A 21,400-nucleotide genomic window follows, 5' to 3' on the forward strand; every position below is an offset into this window, starting at 1 on the left:
GATCTTTAGGGTATGGAATTGTTTCCGGTTAACGCAATTGTTTTTCCATAGCTAGTTGGGTACAGATAATGTTGGCTTTATTTTTTCAGCGATATTTTTTCTTTTAAATAAATTTAATTTACTGTCTTTTACTTATTATAAAAATAGTACCGTATATGTTCATGTAGAAATCTTGGGAAAACGTTGAAAGGTATGAAGAAAGTAAGAGCGCCCTTAATCACCTGAGAAATAACCACTGTTAACATGCCGAGGTAGTTCTTTCAGTGTTTTCAGCATTTATAAATATATTGTATGGGGGCGCCTGGGTGGGTCAGTCAGTTAGGCGTCTGATTTTTGATTTTGGCTCAAGTCATGATCTCACAGTTCCTGAGATTAAGCCCCATGTTGGGTCCTGCACTGAGCGTGGAGCCTTAGGACTGACTCACTCTCTCTCTCTCTCTCTTTCTCTCTCTCTCTCTGCCTCTCCGCTCCTTCCACACACATGTGCACTCTTTCTGTCTCTCTCAAATAAATAAACTTTAAAAAATGACATTACAAATATACTTTGTACAGATTTGGGATGTTTTATATATATGTTTAGATCTTTCTTTTTCATTTGTAACCACCATATGCCCCTGACATACTTCTTCAGAAACATGGAATTTTACGGCTGTATTGATTTTCGTTTGTCCTCCTTTAACAGAGAAAAATAATTGAGGCCACTGGGAGTTAGGACCGCTCCTGGTGGTGTGGTTGACAGAAGGCAAGGACGGGAGTTGCTGAGGAACCAGAGCCGCCAGTCAGTGTGCCCAGGGGCAGAAAGGAGTGAAAATGGCTGGGAGCTGCTCTTATCTGGGTTCTGAGCTGGCTTCAGTTCTGGCCCTGACTTTGTCACTCACTTCCTCTGGCCCAAGAGGCTTTGCACCTGATGGCCTTGTGGAAATTCTGGTTTCTGCAGGAAGCCACATTTTTGCACAGCTTCTTTAGTTTTTTATTTAAAAAAAATTTTTTTAGTGTTTATTTATTTTTGAGAGAGAGAGAGAGCATGAGCAGAGGAGGGGCAGAGAGAGAGAGGAAGACACAGAATCCAAAGCAGGCCCCAGGCTCTGAGCTGTCAGCACAGAGCCCGCCGAGGGGCTTGAACTCACAAACCATGAGATCATGACCTGAGCCAAAGTCGGAGACCCAACCGACTGAGCCATCCAGGTGCCCCTGCACAGCTTCTTTACTGCCTCACTTTGTGAGTTCTTGGGTCTTCTTCATCCCCCTGGTTCTACCCCAGGGCAGCCACAGCTTGCTTTAGGAGAGAGGGGAGGTCAAGGTTTTGATGACCAGAGGGAAGGGGAGCAGTAGGCCTGCGTCCAAAGTAGGTTGCTGAGTGGTTAAGAAATTCATGAAGAACATTTCACTCCTAATGTTGCAAATCTCAAGAGTGTTTTGTGACTGGAATCAATCTGACACATAATTAACTTCCTTGTGTTGGACAAAGCCTAGCAACTTGAGAAAAATAATATTGCCAAATGCTATTAGATACTGTTTATCTTTAAAATGATTGTTCATAGAATAATTATAAATACACTGAACAGAGTTTAGATAATTTGTAATGGAGCATTTCCTGTGGTTTCATTCCCTGTTTAAAGAGCTGTTGAGTTTTTTAAAAAAACTTTTTTTAAGGATGATACTGTGCCATTTGAGACAACATGGACGGACCGAGAGGGTATGCTAAGTGAAATAAATTAGAGAAAGACAAATACCATAAGATTCCACTCATAAATGGAATTAAAAAAAAAAAAAAAGAGAATAAACCAAAAGCAGAATCAGACCTGTAAATACAGAGAACAGACTGATGGTTGCCAGAGGGGAAGTGGGTAGGGGCTGGGCACAACGGGTAAAGGGTGCGAGATGCTGGCTTCCAGTTATGGAATGAGTAAGTCACAGGAATAAAAGGCACAGCGTAAGAAACACAGTGAACGATATTGCGATGGCGATGTAATGGGACAGATAGCAGCTACACTTGTGGTGAGCACAGCATCATGGAGACACTTGTCAGTTACTAAGTTGTACACCTGAAACTAGTGTGACATCCTGTGTCAACTACACTCATATAAAAAAAAGTTAGCTGTCATCTGCTATGAAGGTAAAGGTAACACAAGTGTTTCCGGTGCAATGGAAACAAATTTTAATCTTGGAAAAAAGTCAAGAATTCTGTCTTGTTTTCACTTAAATTTTTTATTTTTCATTTGGAAAAATGATAAATTTTATGTTATATACATCTTACCACAATAAGAAAAAGTGAAACCACAGTCGTTTTTTAAAAGCATTTAACCATACCAAACCTCTGAAATAAAATTGATTTCTTTACTATTAAGAAATATATATTATTTGTTATAGTCAAGCAAAGCTATTATGAGTTTATTGAAATGATGTAGATATGATTGGCTGGACAGTTTAATGGCACACTAATTTTATAGAAAATCCTGATAATTACTGTCTAAAAGACTATTTTCTGAAGTGACACCTATATAGTAAAGTACTGTTTCGCTTCAATTACACAAAATAGCTGGTTTGCTCAAACTGAGCAAAATAACTGACAATATTATAAAATAACTAACATGTATTATAATTCCTTGCTACATATACTAGCAGGATGTTTGTCCTGTTGATCGAGGATACAGTAGCCCATGGTTATGGCTCTCCATGCTTATTATGACCACTTTCTGAAATAGTCCTAGATCTATTTTTTATTTTGATAAAATATCGTAACATTTATCATTTTAGCCATTTTTTTTTCAACGTTTATTTATTTTTGGGACAGAGAGAGACAGAGCATGAACAGGGGAGGGGCAGAGAGAGAGGGAGACACAGAATCGGAAACAGGCTCCAGGCTCTGAGCCATCAGCCCAGAGCCTGACGCGGGGCTCGAACTCCCGGACCGCGAGATCGTGACCTGGCTGAAGTCGGACGCTTAACCGACTGCGCCACCCAGGCGCCCCTTTTTTAGCCATTTTTAAGTGTGCAGTTTATTGACACTATGTATATTCGCATTGATGTGCAACCATCACCACCATCCATCTCCAGAACTTTTCCATCTTCCTGAACTGAAACTCTGTCCCCATGAATTAATAACTCTCTACTTTCCCCTTCCCCAGCCCTTGGCAGTCATCTTTATACTTTCTGTCTCTATGAATCTGGCTACTCTAGGTACCTCCTGTAAGTGAAATCATGTAATACTTGTCCTTTGAGCCTGGCTTATTTCACTTTGCATAATGTCTTCCAGGTTCACCCATGTTGTAGGCTGCGTTAGAATTTCTTTCCTTTGTAAGGATGTTCCACTGATCTTCTTTTGTGTGTGTATAACACATTATGTTGATGCATTCATCCACGGATGGATATTTGGGTCGTTTCCACCTTTTGACTGTTGTGAACAGTGCTGCTAGGAGCACTGGTGTACAAATGTCTGCTTGAGTCCCTGATTTCAAATACGCCTGGAAGTGGGATTACTGAATCATATGGTAATTCTATGTTTAATTTTTTGAGGAACCGGCATACTGTTTAACAAATGTAGGAATTTTACATTTTACATTCCCACCAGCAATGCACAAGGGTTTCAATTTCTCTATATCCTTTTTAAAAATATTTATTTTTTTTGAGAGACACCCATGAGTATGGGAGGGGCAGAGAGAGAGGGAGGGAGGAAACCCCACGCAGGCTCTGCACTGTCAGTACAGAGTCTGATGTGGGGCTCAAACCCACAAACCATGAGATCCGAATCAAAGGCTTAACCGACTGAACAACCTGGGTGCCTCCAATTTCTCTATATCCTTACCGACACTTGTTACTGTTTTGTTTTGGGTTTGGTTTACCATAGCTATCCTAATGGGTATGCGGTAGCATCTCATTGCGGTTTTGATTTGCATTTCTGTAATGATTAGGGATGTTGGGCATCTTTTCATACGTTGATGGCCATCTGTACATCTTCTTTGGAGAAATGTCTATTTGAGTCCTTTGCCCATTTTTAAACCGGTTTGTTGCTGAGTTTAGATTTACGTTGGACTCACATGAACACAGGTACACAATCACGTGGCAGTGGCAGTGGTGTGTGTGGTGGTCAGGGGTGTGCTTTCAGAGAGGCACCACAGTATGGCAGAAACGTTTGGCTTTGGATCTCCAGCTCTACAATTTACTAGTCATATGAACCTGTGTCTCAGCTTTCTAATCCATAAAATGGACATCATAGCATCTTCCAGGAAGGGTTGTTGTGAAGATGGCATAAATGATGTAGTCCGCTGGCTGAGTCCATCAGTAAATGTGTTCTTCACCTAATGGTGTGTTGTTGCTGCTGCTCTTACTATTTTTGCTTCCCTTCTCTGGTGCATACAGTGAAATCAGATCTAAACATGACACTGTTGAACCCAACTGCTTGCACTTTCTTTGAACTGGATTATTATCAGTACAAATGAAACCTTCAGTGCCACTGGTGGTTGTAACATTTAAATACCACTAGAGAAAAGCACTGGAATAAATTAGGCTGTAACTTTGGAGGTGCCTGGGTGGCTCAATCAGTTGAGTGTCCCATTTCAGCTCAGGTCATGATCTTACTGTTCATGAGTCTGAGCCACGCATCAGGCTCACTGCCGTCAGCGCAGAGCCCACTTCAGATCCTCTGTCCCCCTCTCTCTGTCCCTCTCTCTCTGTCCCTCCCCCGCTCACACTTCCTCTCAAAAATAAAAACATTTAAAGAAAAAATAAGGCTATGACTTTGGAGGGTGTGTGTGTTTTCTTAGAAAATTGCTGTTTTATTTTTTCCATAAGCTGTAGTGTTCTTAAATAATAAATTTCAGTATAATAGGGTTTCAAAACAGTAATTATTGTGAGTCTTCTTTAAGAGATGTTTTTGTTTTTTAGGACATTTTCTATTGTTCTTGTTCTGGATCTTTCAAAACCTAATGACCTTTGGCCCACCATGGAAAATCTGTTGCAAGCCATGAAAAGCCATGTCGATAAAATGATAATGAAACTGGGGAAGACAAATTCCAAAGCAGCCTCTGAGATGAGACAGAGGATATGGAGTAATATGCAGAAGGACCATCCGGTGAGTTGCTGTTGGGATTATTCCTGGAATCCTTAGCCCAATACATTAGCTAAAGACAACATCACAAACAACTTGCTGAGATTTTTATGCGTGATTGGAAATTCATTTGATGTAGATGAACTTGTTCACTGGAAAATGATAGCAATTTGATAAAACCTCAGTGAGAGCAAAACCAGGAGAAGGATGTCTTATGCCTTCTTGGTAGACATCCACTGTGACTGTTACGGCATATTATACCAATCAAAAGAAATAGGGTGAAGTAGTAGTTTGATATTGATTTTATAATCTCTATAAAATGAAGATAGGGGCGCCTGGGTGGCGCAGTCGGTTAGGCGTCCGACTTCAGCCAGGTCACGATCTCGCGGTCCGTGAGTTCGAGCCCCGCGTCGGGCTCTGGGCTGATGGCTCAGAGCCTGGAGCCTGTTTCCGATTCTGTGTCTCCCTCTCTCTCTGCCCCTCCCCCGTTCATGCTCTGTCTCTCTCTGTCCCAAAAATGAATAAACGTTGAAAAAAAAAATTTAAAATGAAGATAAAAAAACAGACTGTACAAAAACTCACCTGGCAAAACTAGATGAAGCTACACATTTAAGCAAGGAGTAGAGTTTTAACAGCCTTTCTCGCCACCCTCTGTTTTACATTCATTTGGTATCTGTCCCATATTCCGTGTCCTTTGATCCTCTGACAACTAATAAAATTACAAAGTTGCAATGATGGTAACACAGGTCCTTTAAATACAGTCATGAATATCATCTTCTGGAAAACCCACAGCAGTATTTGGCATTGTCCAGGGTTTATATGAGTGTGTTTTACATCACGAATATCAGGACAAAAGTAACAGCTTATGGTTCACATCTATGCAGTGTAAATGCTATAGCAACAAAAGATAATACCAAGTAGTAAGAAACAAAAACGGGAAGATGGCATGTTATTTAAGAGAATGGACAGAACATGATGGTAACTTAGGGAACTGCCATTTCTAGTTTTACACTTGAGAAATATAACCTAGTGGAAGTTAAATATTAGAACATGTCAAGCAAACAAAGTCAACATCTACGAAGAGACTAAAAAGGTGTATTTTTGGAAGTAAATAGAATTTGCTGAATACATAGTATTAAACAGTTAATTACAATCAATCAATGAAATATGTTTGTTAACAGGATCGTGAATTAGTCGACCCATTTCTAATACCTCTGGTCATAATTGGAAGTAAATATGATATTTTTCAGGTAAGCTTTTCCACTTCTAGTTAAGGTGGTTGTTTATGCTTGGGACAGGAGCAAAAATAATAGTGAAATGAGAACAATGACTCTGGAAGGGAGAGGTCAAGGAGTCACACATCTTAAAGATCTGGAAAAGAGGATATAGTTGGGAAAGTGAAAATATGTAAAGAACAATAACAATACAGTGGACTGGGGATGAAGCAGTAGAATGGGGATAAGGGAGCTCAAGAAACTGAATCTTTCACCCAGTCACTGAGGGAAAGGACTTCCTCCCCAACTTTTAAATTGAAGAAAGCAGAAAATTGGTTTCTTCTTATCTTTGCTTGTCAGAGAATCCCTAGGGTATTCCACACTATAAAATGTGTGCTCATATCTCAGTTCTGTTGAGCTACATGTTTAAACAAGGAAAGATCTGACAGCTATAGTTCTGGAAGGCCGCAGCTATTGTTCAACTCTCTATAGAAACAAATATCAAGGTAATGGAATCCTACTCCTCAGAGTACGTTCCAACAAAAAAAAATCATCTATTTCCACACTTAATAATTTGTACCTTCCTGCTACAGATATTTAATTCTCTCAACTTTTTTCTTTTTAATAATGTATTTCTTCAGGATTTTGACTCTGAGAAGAGAAAGGTTATATGCAAGACACTTCGATTTGTTGCACATTATTATGGAGCATCATTAATGGTTTGTACCTTTCCTACCCTTTGGCTTGAGTAGACAGCACCAAATTTAGAAAGGTTAGCAACTTGATGCACAGTTATAAATACTAATGCTTTTACTAATGCACATAATCTCCTCCTTTCCTTTCCCATTGCCCCCAAACCCTCTTGTTACAGTGTTTGATAATGTATTTCTAGAACACCCTTTGCTAGATGGCCTTCCATGTCTTTGGAGCAGTTGCTTATGCCCATAAGCCCCAGTCCATCTTAAAGAGATAAACTGGCTATTATTCATTTTTAGTTTCCCCTTAAGAATGAAAGTCTGTATTTTCTTTTTTTTTTTAAATTCTTTTTAAATTTTATTTATTTTTGAGACAGAGAGAAACAGAGCATGAACAGGGGAGGGGCAGAGAGAGGGAAACACAGAATCTGAAACAGGTTCCAGGCTCTGAGCTGTCATCACAGAGCCCGATGCGGGGCTCAAACTCAGGGACTGCGAGATCATGACCTGAGCCAAAGTTGGACGCTTAACCAACTGAGCCACCCAGGTGCCCTGAGAATCTGTATTTTCTTAAGAGAAAAGGGGGGAAAAACCCCTTAACAAAATATTCTTTTTTAAACTTAAAAAAAAAAAAAGCACCGCTCTTTGTTGTAGAAGTTAAAAACATGAACTCGGGAGTCTTGCTGCCTGGGTTTGAATCTGAGGGCAACCACTTTCTAGATGTGTGATCTCAGACTGGTCACATAATCTCACTTAAGCCTCAGTCTCCAACAGGGTAAAATAGACAAAAATAGTGCCTTCTTCATAGGGTTGTTGTGAGGATAAAAGAAAGTAACGTGACATGCTCACCACAGTGCCTGAAACAAAGTGTTCCTTAATAAGTGTTGCTTATTATAACTGTTATCATTACATTCCACAGCAGGACCAAAGGATAAAGGATATCCTTTAATGCAGTAAGATATAAAAGCACTTTTATTTAAAAGAAATAGTATCTTCCCATTTGAATGGTTTCTTTTTCCCCCTAAATGAAAGTGCTCAGGGGAAGCGGGAGACAACATGGGCTAGCCCCTAGCCCTCATGGGTAGTATATTATGACTAAAGGTAACATTTTATACTTTTCAGAATACTCCAAATAAATTGCATTGTGTATTTTCTTGAAACTCAGTACCTTTTATGTTTATACTGTATCTGCTTACATATTAAATTGACAGAGTACTTTGGAAATACTCTTTTTTAGAGTTTTTTTAAAAAGTTTATGTATTTATTTTGAGAGAGCATGCATGTGTGAGTGTGGGAGGGGCAGAGAGGGAGAGAGAATCTCAAACAGGCTCCATGTGGTCAGCGCTGACCCCGATGTGGGTCTTGATCCCACAAACCGTGAGACTATGACTTGAGCTGAAATCAAGAGACACTTAATCGACTGAGCCATCCAGGTACCCCTAATTTTTTTTTTAAGTTTTTATTTATTAGAGAGAGACAGACAGACAGCACAAGCGGGGGAGGGGCAGACAGGGAGAGAGAGAATCCCAAGCAGGCTCTGTGCTGCTAGGGCAGAGCCCAACATAGAGCTCAAACTCACGAAACTATGAGATCATGACCCAAGCCAAAACCAAGAGTCAGACGCTTAATCAGCTGAGGCACCTAGCCCCGCCCCTCCGCCCTGCCTAATTTTTTTTAAAGTAATCTCTACACCCAATGTGGGGCTCAAACTCACAACCCCAAGATCAAGAGTCGCATGCTCTACTAACTGAGCCAACCAGGCGCCCTAGAAATACTTATTTTTACTATTTCAAAAAGATAGGGGAGTTTAAAAATGAATGATTCATCCAAGATACAGAAGCAAAGACGATGGATCTTGTAGTTTCTTATTTTTACCACAAGATAAAGCCCCACAGATCTGGTTAGTTAGCTGAGGGAAATCTCTTTCTTTGAGAGCATCCGAAGCAGGCTCCAGGCTCCCAGCCACCAGCGTAGAGCCTGACGCAGGGCCCTAACTCATGAGCCGTGAGATCATGACCTGAGCCGAAGTCGGACGCTTAACCGACCAAGCCACCGACCAGGCGCCCCTCAACTTAATTATTAATAGTACCCACCCCCTTTCATTCTCTGAAGTGTTCTGGTTATGGTCATTCTAGTTATATACCACCACTGAGAATCTTCAGGAACTTGTTTTGCAGGCTCAAAGGCAATTCTGAAAAGTTAAATGATCATTTTAATGATCATTGATAATCAGTCAGGGCCCAGTCTGGTCTTAAGGGTACAAATTTAGATGAAGTCAGACCAAGCCAGGACCCAGCAGGCTTAGATGGCCCTAAATCATCAGGGTTTTCTAGGGAACGGATTTGAGAAAGGCTTCATCTCAGCTTTCAGTAAGCCTGAGGGATGAGAGGTTGGGTTAGAGGAGCACTTCTAGACCATCAAGAGAACCATACAGCTTGTCTAGCTTCCCAGACCAAGAAGACAGTAGCCAAAGTTTCAAAGCCCCGTCTTTCAGTTTCACTTCAAGGAGGACAGTTTGGGGTTGCTTCACAAGATTGCCAGATCCTTTAAAATTCAGTCAAGAAAATGGATTCACTATTATGAGCAATCTAATAAAGTTATTAAAAATAAAAATAGAAAAACATTGAGAGGTAGGACCAGATTCAGTGGAGAGCTGCCAGGATGGTTGGAGATTTAAAAATGTGATATATGAGGAGGAGTATCAAATCATCTAGAATGTGATAATGCTTTTTAAATATTCAAAGGACTGTCCCATGGAAGAGGGAATAGGTATATTCTTTGCTCTCTTAGAGTCAAGAACAAGGAATCAATAGAGTTTAGATCAAAATAAGAAAGAACTCTCTAATCCTACCATTATCTGAAAATGGAATGAACCGCTTTGGGAGGTGATGAGTTCCTATTGAGTTGATACAAGCAGAGGCTCTACAGCTATTTGAGGAGGATGTTTCAAGGCAATTGATGCAGCAGATAGGGAAGTTGAGTCAGAAAACTTCTCATGTCCTCCCAGCCCTACAGTTAGTTCTATGAAATACGTTTGTGATGAGGTATTTTCCTTTCCACACATATTCATCATCATCATCATGATCATCATGAAGTTGTGTTTTAAAAATTCAGTTAGTTTTTATACTTTTAAACCTTCTTTCAAAGGAAGTATTAAAATTATTTCAACTTTGAAAAGTCAATGTATTAAATTTTATATATTCACATGAATAAATAATTTGCCTGGGAGCCTGTTCTTTTTTTTATTATTCTGTTATTTTATTTTTGAGAGAGAGAGAGAGCGTGCGCGCGCGCGCGAGAGAGCGCATGAGTGGGGGAGGGGCAGAGAGAGAGGGAGACACAGAATCTGAAGCAGGCTCCCGGCTCCCAGCTGTCAGCACAGAGCCTAACGCAGGGCTTGAACCCACGAACTGTGAGATCATGACCTGAGCTCAAGTCGGACACTTAATCGACTGAGCCACCCAGGTGCCCGGAGAGAGTCTGTTCTTAATCCAGAATGAATCTTATCCTGAAAACTGATTTCTTTGCCTTATAAAATTCCATGTCATTTTGGTTCATGGTTGTTTCTCCCACTTTCATACATGTTAACTATTCTTATTTGGCTGAGTAACTTTTGGTATTTCCAAAAAACAAATCTAGTCTTAAAAGATTTGTAGGGTAACCAACCACATATCCTGATTTTCACCTGATGTCTCAACTTAATTATTACTATTTTTTTTAACGTTTATTTATTTTTGAGACAGAGACAGAGCATGAACAGGGGAAGGGCAGAGAGAGAGGGAGACACAGAATCTGAAACAGGCTCCAGGCTCTGAGCTGTCAGCACAGAGCCCGATGCGGGGCTTGAACTCACGGACCGTGAGATCATGACCTGAGCCGAAGTCGGACGCTTAACCGACCAAGCCACCGACCAGGCGCCCTCAACTTAATTATTAATAGTACCCACCCCCTTTCATTCTCTGAAGTGTTCTGGTTATGGTCATTCTAGTTATATACCACCACTGAGAATCTTCAGGAACTTGTTTTGCAGGCTCAAAGGCAATTCTGAAAAGTTAAATGATCATTTTAATGACTATCAGTATTGTTGAATTAGTCTGTAGCCTCCAAGTTGGCCTTTTGGAAGACAGTACTATGTCCTTGGATGGAAAAGTTATTTATGATGTAAACCTTCTATTTTCTACCAACCAGATTGCATTTGGGCAATAGTTATGAGCCATATGTGGGAGCAGCCGAAATGACCAGTGCAGAAACACCACTCCCTTCCGTATCATGCACTCATAAAATGTGAAGAGCGAGTTAAAATTTATTGAGACTTCTTTATTTTCCTTTATTCAGGTTTTTTGTCTACTCAAACAAGTGTGTGTTGGGCAAATAAATAGTAATTCTGTCTGCAATTTGCACGTGTTCAAAGCCATATTTATTTTACCTGTTTCTGTGATCTGAAAGCAGAGCATATAATTTGTTCTCCTGATTTTTTTTAGTTTACCAGTAAATCAGAAGCTCTATTACTAAAAATACGTGGAGTTATCAACCAGTTAGCATTTGGCATTGACAGAAGGTACTGTTAAAATAGATTTTTTATATCTTTTTATTTTTTGCCAGTAATAATCTCCTCTGATTATTGCTCATGTCAGGCTTTGTTTCTTGATAGGAAAGGGCCTCCAGGTGGCTCTTCTTAGAGAAATAATTTCATATTATTTCTCGTTTCCTATGTTAAATATTTCTCAAATATTATAACTAAAATGTTATGTAATGCCTAAAGATTAGGATAAAATAATCATACTACTACCCTTGTTTCCCTGATTTCTTTTACTTTATTTCTGTAATCTTAGTAGCTTTCCCTGTATTATCATTTTCTTACATTGATTATAGAAATTGAATTGATAATTTTAGTATGTACATTTTTCTTAAACTTGCTCCTTTTCTTGGTTGTCATTTAAGGTAATTTGCGTCTGTCACTTTTTCCCCCCTATAAAGCCTTTATTAATGCCAGACTTTAATATTTGAAATAATTTAAATTGATATTCACTCATTCATTTAGGAGCAGTGTGCTCTCTCACCAGTAGCTAGACATAAAACCTGGCTCTTGTATTTACAGTAGAGCATGGCAGGATATTCGATTGCTAAACTAAATTAGACTTTTTTCTTCTTATCCATGTAGCAAATCAATATGTGTGGATCAAAATAAACCACTGTTTATCACAGCAGGATTGGATTCTTTAAGTCAAATAGGTTGGTGAACTTATTAAGATTGTTCAATCTTTTTTTAATTGCTTATTGATTTTTATCCTACCCTACGTTCACTTCATCTCCAACACACCACCATTTCTGATTTCATTATCATTGCTGTTATTTCTTATGCGTTTATTTGTATACACGGTATTGATGCAACATGCATCACATTGACATATTTGGGATGGAAGGAATGTTGCACCTAAGAGACTGGTTTTGGATTTCTAGTTCACTAAAAAATTGGCATGTATTTCCTTTCCCTCGCTGATTTCCAGGTACTTTTAAATTTTAGCTTGTTGGGTGTAGAAGAAAACCAGAAACATAGAGTGGTCAGGAAATTCAAAGCTACAGATTAGGGGCAGTGATGAAAAATATGAGATTCAAGTGTTGGAATAAACCAAAAAAGAACAGTTGTACTAATTATGTATGCTTTAATTCTTCATTATGAAAATAGCTTGCTTCAAAAATAATGGGATGTATTTCCTAAACGTATGGATATGTTAGGCTCATGAAAAGAATTTTTTTTGGTTTTTTGTTTTGTTTTGTTTTTTGCGAAAAGAATTGTTAAGAGTTTATATAATCAAGCTCCTTATCTTCCCACAGAAGCTATTTTCATTGTGGAGGTTTGGGCCCTAGCAAACTTCTACTCTGTAGCTAGAAGTTTGGTTTTAACACTCTAGTAGATAGGAGTTTTCTTTTTTATTTCCCATCACCTATTACTCTTACTAAAGTTGACTGGACTTCAAATGTAGATCTTTGTAATGAGATTATAGATTGAATTGGAATGAAAAGAATAGAGGTGGTTAATGAGTGATCACAAAGACTTAATTTCATTAGCAGTGAGAATCAGGGTATGTACTGCCAGGTAATGCCCCTGTAAATAGCTGGAGGTCGGACAAGGAACGAGAATGACTGAATTTAAAAAACAGGGAGGGTGCAAAACAGAAGAGATTCTCAAATATAGAGACCAAACAGGGTTGCTGGAGGGGTTTGGGGGGGGGGGGCTAAATGGGCAAAGGGCATTAAGGACATTTGTTGGGATGAGCACTTAGGTGTTATATGTAGGGGATGAATCACTGGATTCTATTGAAATCATTACTGCATTACATGCTAACTAACTTGGATGTAAAATAAATCATGGAGCTTAGACCTCATCAAAATTAAAAATTTTTGCTCTTAAAATCCCACTTGAAAAGAATAAAAAGACATGCCACATTCTGGGAGAAAATATTTTCAACTGCATATTTGACAAAGGACTAGTATCTAGAATATATAACTTAATGGTAAAAACAGAATCCAACTAAAAAATAGGCAAAAGATATGAGCGGGCATCTCACCAAAGAGGATATAGAAATGGCAAACAAGCATATGAAAAGATGTTTAATATCTTTAATCATTAGGGAAATCAAATTGAAACCACAATTTGCTAATCAGAATAGCTCACAAAAAATAGTGACAATGCCAAATGCTGGCAAGGATACAGAGAAACTGGATACTCACATTGCTGGTGGGAATGTCAGATGGTAGTTTTCACTCTTGAAAACAGTTTGACAGTTTCTTATAAAACTAAACATGCACCTACCATATGACCTAGAAATTGCATTATTGGGCATTTAAGAGAAATTAAAACTTATGTTCATATTAAAATCTGTACACAGATATTCACGGTGGCTTCATTTGTAATAGCACAAAACTAGAAACAAAACTCTGTACTATGGTATGGTATATCCATACAATAAAATACTACTCAGCAAAAAGGAGGAACAAACTGTTGATACACACAATAATTTGGATTAATCCAAGTGTATACTGAATGGGAAAAAAGCCAATCAGGAAAGGTTCTACACAATAGGATTCTATTTATTTAAAATTTTTGTAATGAAAAAAATGTTAGAAATGGAGGAAAGATTAATGGTGATCAGAGGTTAGGGACAGGACTGTAGGTGGGGAGGTAGAAGAGATTGGGAAGAGAGTGGTGTGGTTATAAAAGGCCAACACATAGGATCCTGAAACAATGGCACTATACAGTAAGTATCTTAACTGAGGTACTGGATGTTTACCTACAAAGGTGATAAAATTGTATAGAACTTACTACACACACACACACACAAATGAGGACAAACAGAAACTTAGGAAAGCTGAATTAGATTGGTGGATCGCATTAGTGTCTTTCCTACCAAAGTGGTAAAGAGGTACTGAAAGATCAACAATGTAGATGGTAGAAGAGAAAGAATTAGAAATCTCAAGATTATAGACAACTGCCAAGAAGTGGCAGCAATTTTTCAAATTGAATTATATAATCAATACATAAAGGCATGCTCATTATAAAATGTTAAAACAGTACATAAGAATCAAGTTTGATATGTGTACTTCCAGACCACTTTCTATATGTGTGAATGTTGTAGAAAAAACTATTTGTTTGAACATAATTATATCATTCTCTAGCTATTATTTTTAAAGTTTCCTTTTCTACTCAATGTGTGTTAGTGGTTTTTCCACAATAGTGCCACAGCTAGGTCTGTTTGGCATTCTGACTGCTGGACACAGTTACAGAGCATGGCTGTGCATAATTTAGTTTACTATGCCTTTACTGATGGACAGTTTGGTTGTGGCCAATTTTTCACTAACACTAACGATGGTGCAGTGTGAAACTGTTAATATGAGTGTGCAGGTGTTTCTGGGTTAAACACCAAAAACGGGTTTCTGGGTAATAACATACGACTTTTTTCTGTATTTACATAGGAGGTAGTAGTGCCAAATTACTTCCCCGAATTAGTTGTCCCAATTTGCATTCTAATGAGTAGCATGCAAGACAGTCTGTTTACATACAAATTCACAAACACATGAGAATACCAAACTCGGTATTTTTGCTGGACACCAGTGTACGTGTGGGGAAAGAGAATCACAGTGGACTCATTACTCTTGTCTCCTCTTCCTCTGGTGCTAGAATCTGGGGCAAGTGGTCTTGCTATACTGTGTTGGGGTAAATTTTAATAGCGGCTATGTTAGGGAGAAGGGAAATGACTGATCTAGGATTTATGCTTTTCTAAGTGTCATCTGTTTTATTGATAGTTTGTCAAGTTTTAATCAGTGCAGTCATTTGGAGTACAACTTCCAATTCTAGGATCTCCTCCTGTTCCTGATAATGACATTGGAAAGCTTCATGCCCATTCACCAATGGAATTGTGGAAAAAAGTGTATGAAAGGGTCTTTCCACCAAAGGTACAGATTTCTAGTTCTTTTAAAGCAAGACTTTTTTGCACTACTCAGTTATTGGAAAGTGTTCCTGAGTTTATTATGATTACTTTGCTTTCTATTCACATGCTCAAAAATCAAGTATGTGCCAAAAGTCTATTGTACACAAGGCACTGGGACTTAAAAGGTGGGCAAGACATAGCTCCCACTCCACTTTCAAATGCAGCTTGCAGGCTTCCTGAGAGGGAGAGATAGTGGCTAGAAGGAGAGGGTGGGAGAGGGCCTGGTAGAATTTGAATGGGCCCCAATGGCTGGCTGAGGCAGGCAGTAGTCACTGGGGGTCTGGGCATGAAATGACTCGAATTGTAATTTCAGAGTATCAACACACTAAAAGATACCAAGGACCCCGCAAGAGACCCTCAGTATGCTGAAAGAGAAGTTGACGAAATGAGAATGCAGAAGGATCAGGTATTATCCTAAACACTTATTTTATTGCATCTTGAGTTTTATCACAAAATACATCTGGAATTACATAGATTTTTCTCATTTAATGTTTTTTACTTTTAAAATTATTGAGGGGCGCCTGGGTGGCTAAGTTGGTTAAGCGTCTGACTTTGGCTCAAATCATGATCTCACAGTTCATGAGTTCGAGCCTCACATTGGGCTCTGTACTGACATCTCAGAGCCTGGAGCCTGCTTTGAAATGTGTCTCTCTCTCTTGCCCCAACCCTGCTCACACTCTGTCTCTCTCCAAAAATAAACATTAAAAAAGTAAAATTGAAATAGCACATCTTCACTCTATAAAACAATAAAATTCTGATGTGCACAAAGAAGGAATTTAAGCCACCTGCCACTCCAGCACCGAGACATGACGTAATGTTCACATACTGTTTTTGGATTCTCCCGTTTACTTTATGTTGAAGAGGGGTAGTGATTCTTACCTTGCTGTTGGGGAGACAGTTTCATAATATGCTTTTGTTTGTGGGATTGTTTAAAAGGTTTTGTTTTTTGTTAAAACATTACATACTTAAAACTTTTCTTGTACCAGAAAAACTCAGAACTATCCAGTCTGAAACCACATAAACATAGGATCTCCCAGGAAAGTGATTAAAAATGGACACTGAATGGGGCACCTGGGTGGCTCAGTTGGTTAAGCGTCTGACTTTGGCTCAGGTCATGATCTCCTGGTTTGTGAGTTTGAGCCCCACGTTCGGCTCTGTGCTGACAGCTCAGAGCCTGGAGCCTGCTTCAGATTCTGTGTCTCCTCCTCTCTCTGCCCCTCTCCTGCTCGTTCTCTCTCTCTCAAACATTAAAAAAAGAGAGATGGAGTTCCATATATGCCTAACTAGTACCATTTGTGATACACAAGTCATGTAAGAATGCAAAAGCTGGTAAATTCATCATGACCCAATACTTAGATTTTCTTAGATTTCCTTCTAGTTTGATAAAGTGGGACACTGTGCAGAATCCAGCCTTACACAAGTAGGCACTATAAATGGGATGCCCTAACAACCTCTCAGGTGGGATTTGTAGTGCTGTGTCACTCGGGACAGTCACACTGCTGTGTAACCTGAACACAACCATCCACTGGAGCAGTGACCAGAGTGATTTTCTCAGCACTAGCCTTTCACCTTCAGGGGCCCTAGAATAAGAAAGCAAAGCATTTTATTTAAACATAGTCCACCCACAAGACTTTTGAAAACTGTGTCATGAATAGAGGGTTTCATTGCTGTAGCAAAGTGAGAGGCATGATGTAGAAACAGATGACCTCATGTAACCTTTATTATGTGTGCAATTGACTAAAGATTAGTTGGAAGTCATCGTGAATTAGTATCTAGGAGTCAATGACTTAACTGCTGTTGTTATGTTTATGTCACATAGTTTGATCTCTTTTATTACATTTATATGCACAGGTATTATAAAAGGGCTGGGATGTTTCTCAGCATCATGACTCTTCACATTCAGATCCATCTTCCCTGACCTAAAACCGAAGGAATTTGGAGTGGAGCTGGAAAGCAACCCCACAATACCTAGCATTCTTCACTATTAACACAGCCTATGAAAGAATTCATCTGTGTTAGGTGAAAATCTAGCCAGTTGTCCTCAGCTCTTTCTTCACGTTGCTGTTTTCTTGCTCTTTTTAAGCTTATCCTGAGAGAGTAAGTGTGAGTGGGGAGAGGGACAGAGAGAGAGGGAGAGAAAGAATCTAAAGCAGATTCTGCACTGTCACTAGAATGCCCCATTCAGGGTTTAGTCTCACCGTGAGCTCATGACCTATGCTGAAATCAAGAGTCTGACGCTTAACTACAGCCCCAGTTTTTTTCCTTTGTTCATTTCTTAAATTCCACATATGAGTGAAATCATACGGTATTTATCTTTCTCTGACTTGTTTCACTTAGCATTACACTCTCTAGCTCCATCCATGTTGTTGCAAATGGCAAGATTTCATTCTGTCTTTGGCTGAGTAATGTTGTGTATATACCACATTTTTTAAATTTTTTTAATGTTTATTTCTGAGACAGAGACAGAGCATGAGCAGGGGAGGGTCAGAGAGAGAGAGACACACAGAATCTGAAGCAGGCTCCAGGCTCTAAGCTGTCAGCACAGACCCTGAACATGGGACTCAAACCCAATAACTGTGAGATCATAACCTGAGCTAAAGTTGGACACTCAACCGACTGAGCCACCCAGGCGCCCTTAAAACTTTAGAGGTTCTTGAGACAAATTGAAAACCTTTCTTAGTTTTGTGTTCACTTTTAAAATGGCTTTCTAAAGTAGCCGTGAAGAATTGCAGTGTAAGGAAAATCTTACTTGTTCTTCCTTTAAAGCATCATCATATTATTTTGAATTCCTATGACAGCAGTACTGAAGGTCTTGTGGATATGGTGAGTTGTGTATCACACCAGTCATTCTTTATTTTCCCTGACATGACCTGTGTGACCAGCCCAATTCTTCTCTCAGTTTGCTGTCTGCAGAAGGGAGGTATCTCTAGCAAAGAATTTTAAACAATGTCCTCACCCTTACCATTGGTAAAAATAATTCAGTGCTTGCAGTTAAAAACAAGATAACTGATTACTGTTTATTCCTTGGGAGTTAAACATCTTTGAACTCTTTGATAACTGATGAACTGAATTAATTTCCTTTAAAAAAAAAAAACAAAACCAAGCTGTAAAGACTACTTTGGAGTTGTGATCTAAACACTAAGTCTTCGGTTTTAAAAGTTTTAACATTTAAATTGAAACAACTTGAGTATAGGTATGAAAGAGACAATCTGCAGTTTTTCTGAAAATGAGAATGGAATTTTCTTTTCATAGGAACTGTGAACTTCAATTATGTTAGCCAAAGGGCAGTGGTTGCCTTATCTTGCAGAGTAAACCACTTTTCGCTCATCTGAAATAATCTTTGTACAGTTGAGACAAGGAACAAGTAAGAGGCCAGGAGGCAATCCCCTTAGGGATGATCCCTTTGCATATCAATCATCTCATGCAGGGTATCCACCCATACTGGATTTTATGAATTGTCAAAGTAACATATACTTGTTGGTGGGGAAAAAAACCCTCAAAAGACATAGAAGTATATAACATAGAAAGTGGAAGTATCCTATCCTCTCTCCACCGATCTGCTTTCTTCGTGTGATACATAGGATTGCTGTTACTTTTGCCGGATGCCCATGAAGCCATGTGCGAATGAGCACTGAGGTCTTCCCTTACTGGGAAAGTTGCCTTCATGTGTGCACCAGTATACACAGTGCAGTGAATATCCTTCTGTTTATGTTCTTGCACTCTTCTCTATTATTCTGTGAGACACATTTTGAAAGGTACAAGCACTGGGTCAAAGGATATATACATTTTAAATACAGATATTTTGCTGACTTCAACAGTTTTGACAAATAGGAAACAAAAAATAAGATCACTTTTAAATACTTAAAGTATGACAAATGCATTTAATAGTTGAAAGACAATTTATATGTATATATAGTATGTAATTTCGTCTTTAAGAAGTGGATCTCTAAAGTGTTGCTTAGGCTACGCAGAAACACTGAAGACTACATTTCTAGAAAATCCTAATTATAAGAATTTACAGAATTGTCCAGAAATTTTGAAAATGATAATACCACAAAGGATATACTGTCATATCTAAAAGATGCTAAGGCAGCATTAAGGCACCTAGTTTAATTTTTAAAGTTTTTCTCTTCAAGTAATACATATTTTTGTTTTAGGAACTGGAACAATACAAAAGAAGTTCCTCCAAGTCTTGGAAACAAATTGAGCTTGATTCTTGAACATAATTCAACTATAGTGTATTTATTTATTCTTTCCCAAATACAAGTAAGTTTATTAATTAGCTATTACGGTAATAAGAAAGTTAAGATGTCTGTCTAATTTGTTAAAGGAAAAGTGGAATTTCTTGTATTAGTGCAACTCCCTGGATACTTTTAAGTCTATAAAAAGGGGGAAAAGTTGTGTAATTACAGGCAGTATTTTTTTTTAAATAAAAAGAATCTTCCGCCTGCCTCTAATGTGTTTATCTAGTATGTACTCAGTTCAGCATTTATAGGTTTCTGCTTATATGGTTTGAGGACTGTGAAAGCGAGAGCCTTTAGTAACAGTTACGAGTGTGAGTTTAAGCATTTAAATTTTTTTTTTTTTTCAATGTTTATTTATTTTTGGGACAGAGAGAGACAGAGCATGAACGGGGGAGGGGCAGAGAGAGAGGGAGACACAGAATCGGAAACAGGCTCCAGGCTCCGAGCCATCAGCGTAGAGCCTGACGCGGGGCTCGAACTCATGGACCGCGAGATCGTGACCTGGCTGAAGTCGGACGCTCAACCGACTGCGCCACCCAGGCGCCCCGAGTTTAAGCATTTATATTAGACACATTCCTTCTTGATGTTCTCAGGTATGTCTGATAGGAAACCAGAATCAGGGTCACATGCACAGGTGCTATCATTTAATTCTGAAACACAGGCACAAGAAGCACCTGAAGTAAACTATTAGGGGGGAGAGAGAGAGAGACCACAAAGGGGGGGGCGGGCAGCAGAGAAAGAGAGAACCCCAAGCAAGCTCCACATGGAGCCTGACGTGGGTCTTAATCCCACAATCCTGGGATCACGAACCAATCCCAAATCAAAAGTCTCAACTGACTGAGCCACCCAGAACCCTCTGAAGTACCTATTTAAAATGCACATTCCTGGAGCTCCTGGGTGGCTCAGTCTGTTAAGTGTCTGGCTCTTGATCTCGGCTCAGGTCATGATCCTGTGAGACTAAGCCCCATATCGGGCTCTGCGCTGACAGTGTGAACCCTGCTTGGGATTCTCTCTCTGCCCCTCCTCCCACTCACTCTCTCAAAATAAGTAAATGAACTTAATAAATAAAATGCACATTCCTGACTCCCCACACCCAGAGTTCCTGAATCAGTGGGTCTGGAATGGAGTACAGTAATCTGCATTTTTAATCAGCACCTCCAATGATTCTGACAGTTATTATGAATATAACTTTTTGAAGAACAGGTAAATTTAAGGAGATATGTTATTAGTAAGCAGGCCAAAGCTTCATGAACTGGTAATAACAGATCATTTCCAAGGTGAAAGAGCCTTTACGAAGTTTCTCAAGCCTATGAATTTGTGTGTCTGCTAGCCAAGTTCAATTTGGAGTAAGCAGAATAACTGTCATTAACCAGGAAAGTCACTGAGTCTGTGTTCTTCCCCTTCCATTATAAAATATGTTTGCTCTAATATACCATACCCAGCTTCAAATAAGCACACTAACCCCAAGAACACCAAAATTGATGAGCGGTATCTGAGTGGATAGCAAAATACCTGATCACTGCAGTGAAGTAAGACTTCATCAACTAGTTGCAATGTATGTGGGTCCAGCCCTCTTAACAACAGGATTTTTAGCATGTTTCTGAAGAACCTCAGTCTTAGGAGCAGACAGGCACCCTGACTGAGTACTGTGGAGAAAGAGCTCCCTTTAATAGTGAACATTATAATCTCAGAAACATCACTGACTTGGTGG

The 21,400-nt window shown here is 39.1% G+C and overlaps 1 protein-coding gene across 3 annotated transcripts in view; it reads left to right on the top strand.

The window, feature by feature from the left end:
- The window catches only part of DYNC2LI1 (dynein cytoplasmic 2 light intermediate chain 1), a 39,484-nt gene extending 19,509 nt beyond the window's left edge, over positions 1–19,975 (top strand). Inside the window, exons 6-13 of one of the 3 annotated variants that reach the window (XM_030310508.1) lie at positions 4,885–5,071; positions 6,229–6,297; positions 6,903–6,980; positions 11,438–11,514; positions 12,118–12,188; positions 15,313–15,410; positions 15,759–15,851; positions 19,603–19,975. In XM_030310508.1, coding sequence (XP_030166368.1) covers positions 4,885–5,071; positions 6,229–6,297; positions 6,903–6,980; positions 11,438–11,514; positions 12,118–12,188; positions 15,313–15,410; positions 15,759–15,851; positions 19,603–19,665 — 736 coding nt within the window. In that variant the 3' untranslated portion in view covers positions 19,666–19,975. Of the gene's footprint in view, positions 1–4,884; positions 5,072–6,228; positions 6,298–6,902; positions 6,981–11,437; positions 11,515–12,117; positions 12,189–15,260; positions 15,411–15,758; positions 15,852–19,602 lie in introns of those variants that run through there. The other 2 variants (XM_030310507.1, XM_030310506.1) reach the window with 2 other exon arrangements.
- Positions 19,976–21,400: the final 1,425 nt, after the last annotated feature.

The sequence above is a fragment of the Lynx canadensis genome, chromosome A3 (assembly GCF_007474595.2).
Source record: "Lynx canadensis isolate LIC74 chromosome A3, mLynCan4.pri.v2, whole genome shotgun sequence".
NCBI lineage: Eukaryota > Metazoa > Chordata > Mammalia > Carnivora > Felidae > Lynx > Lynx canadensis.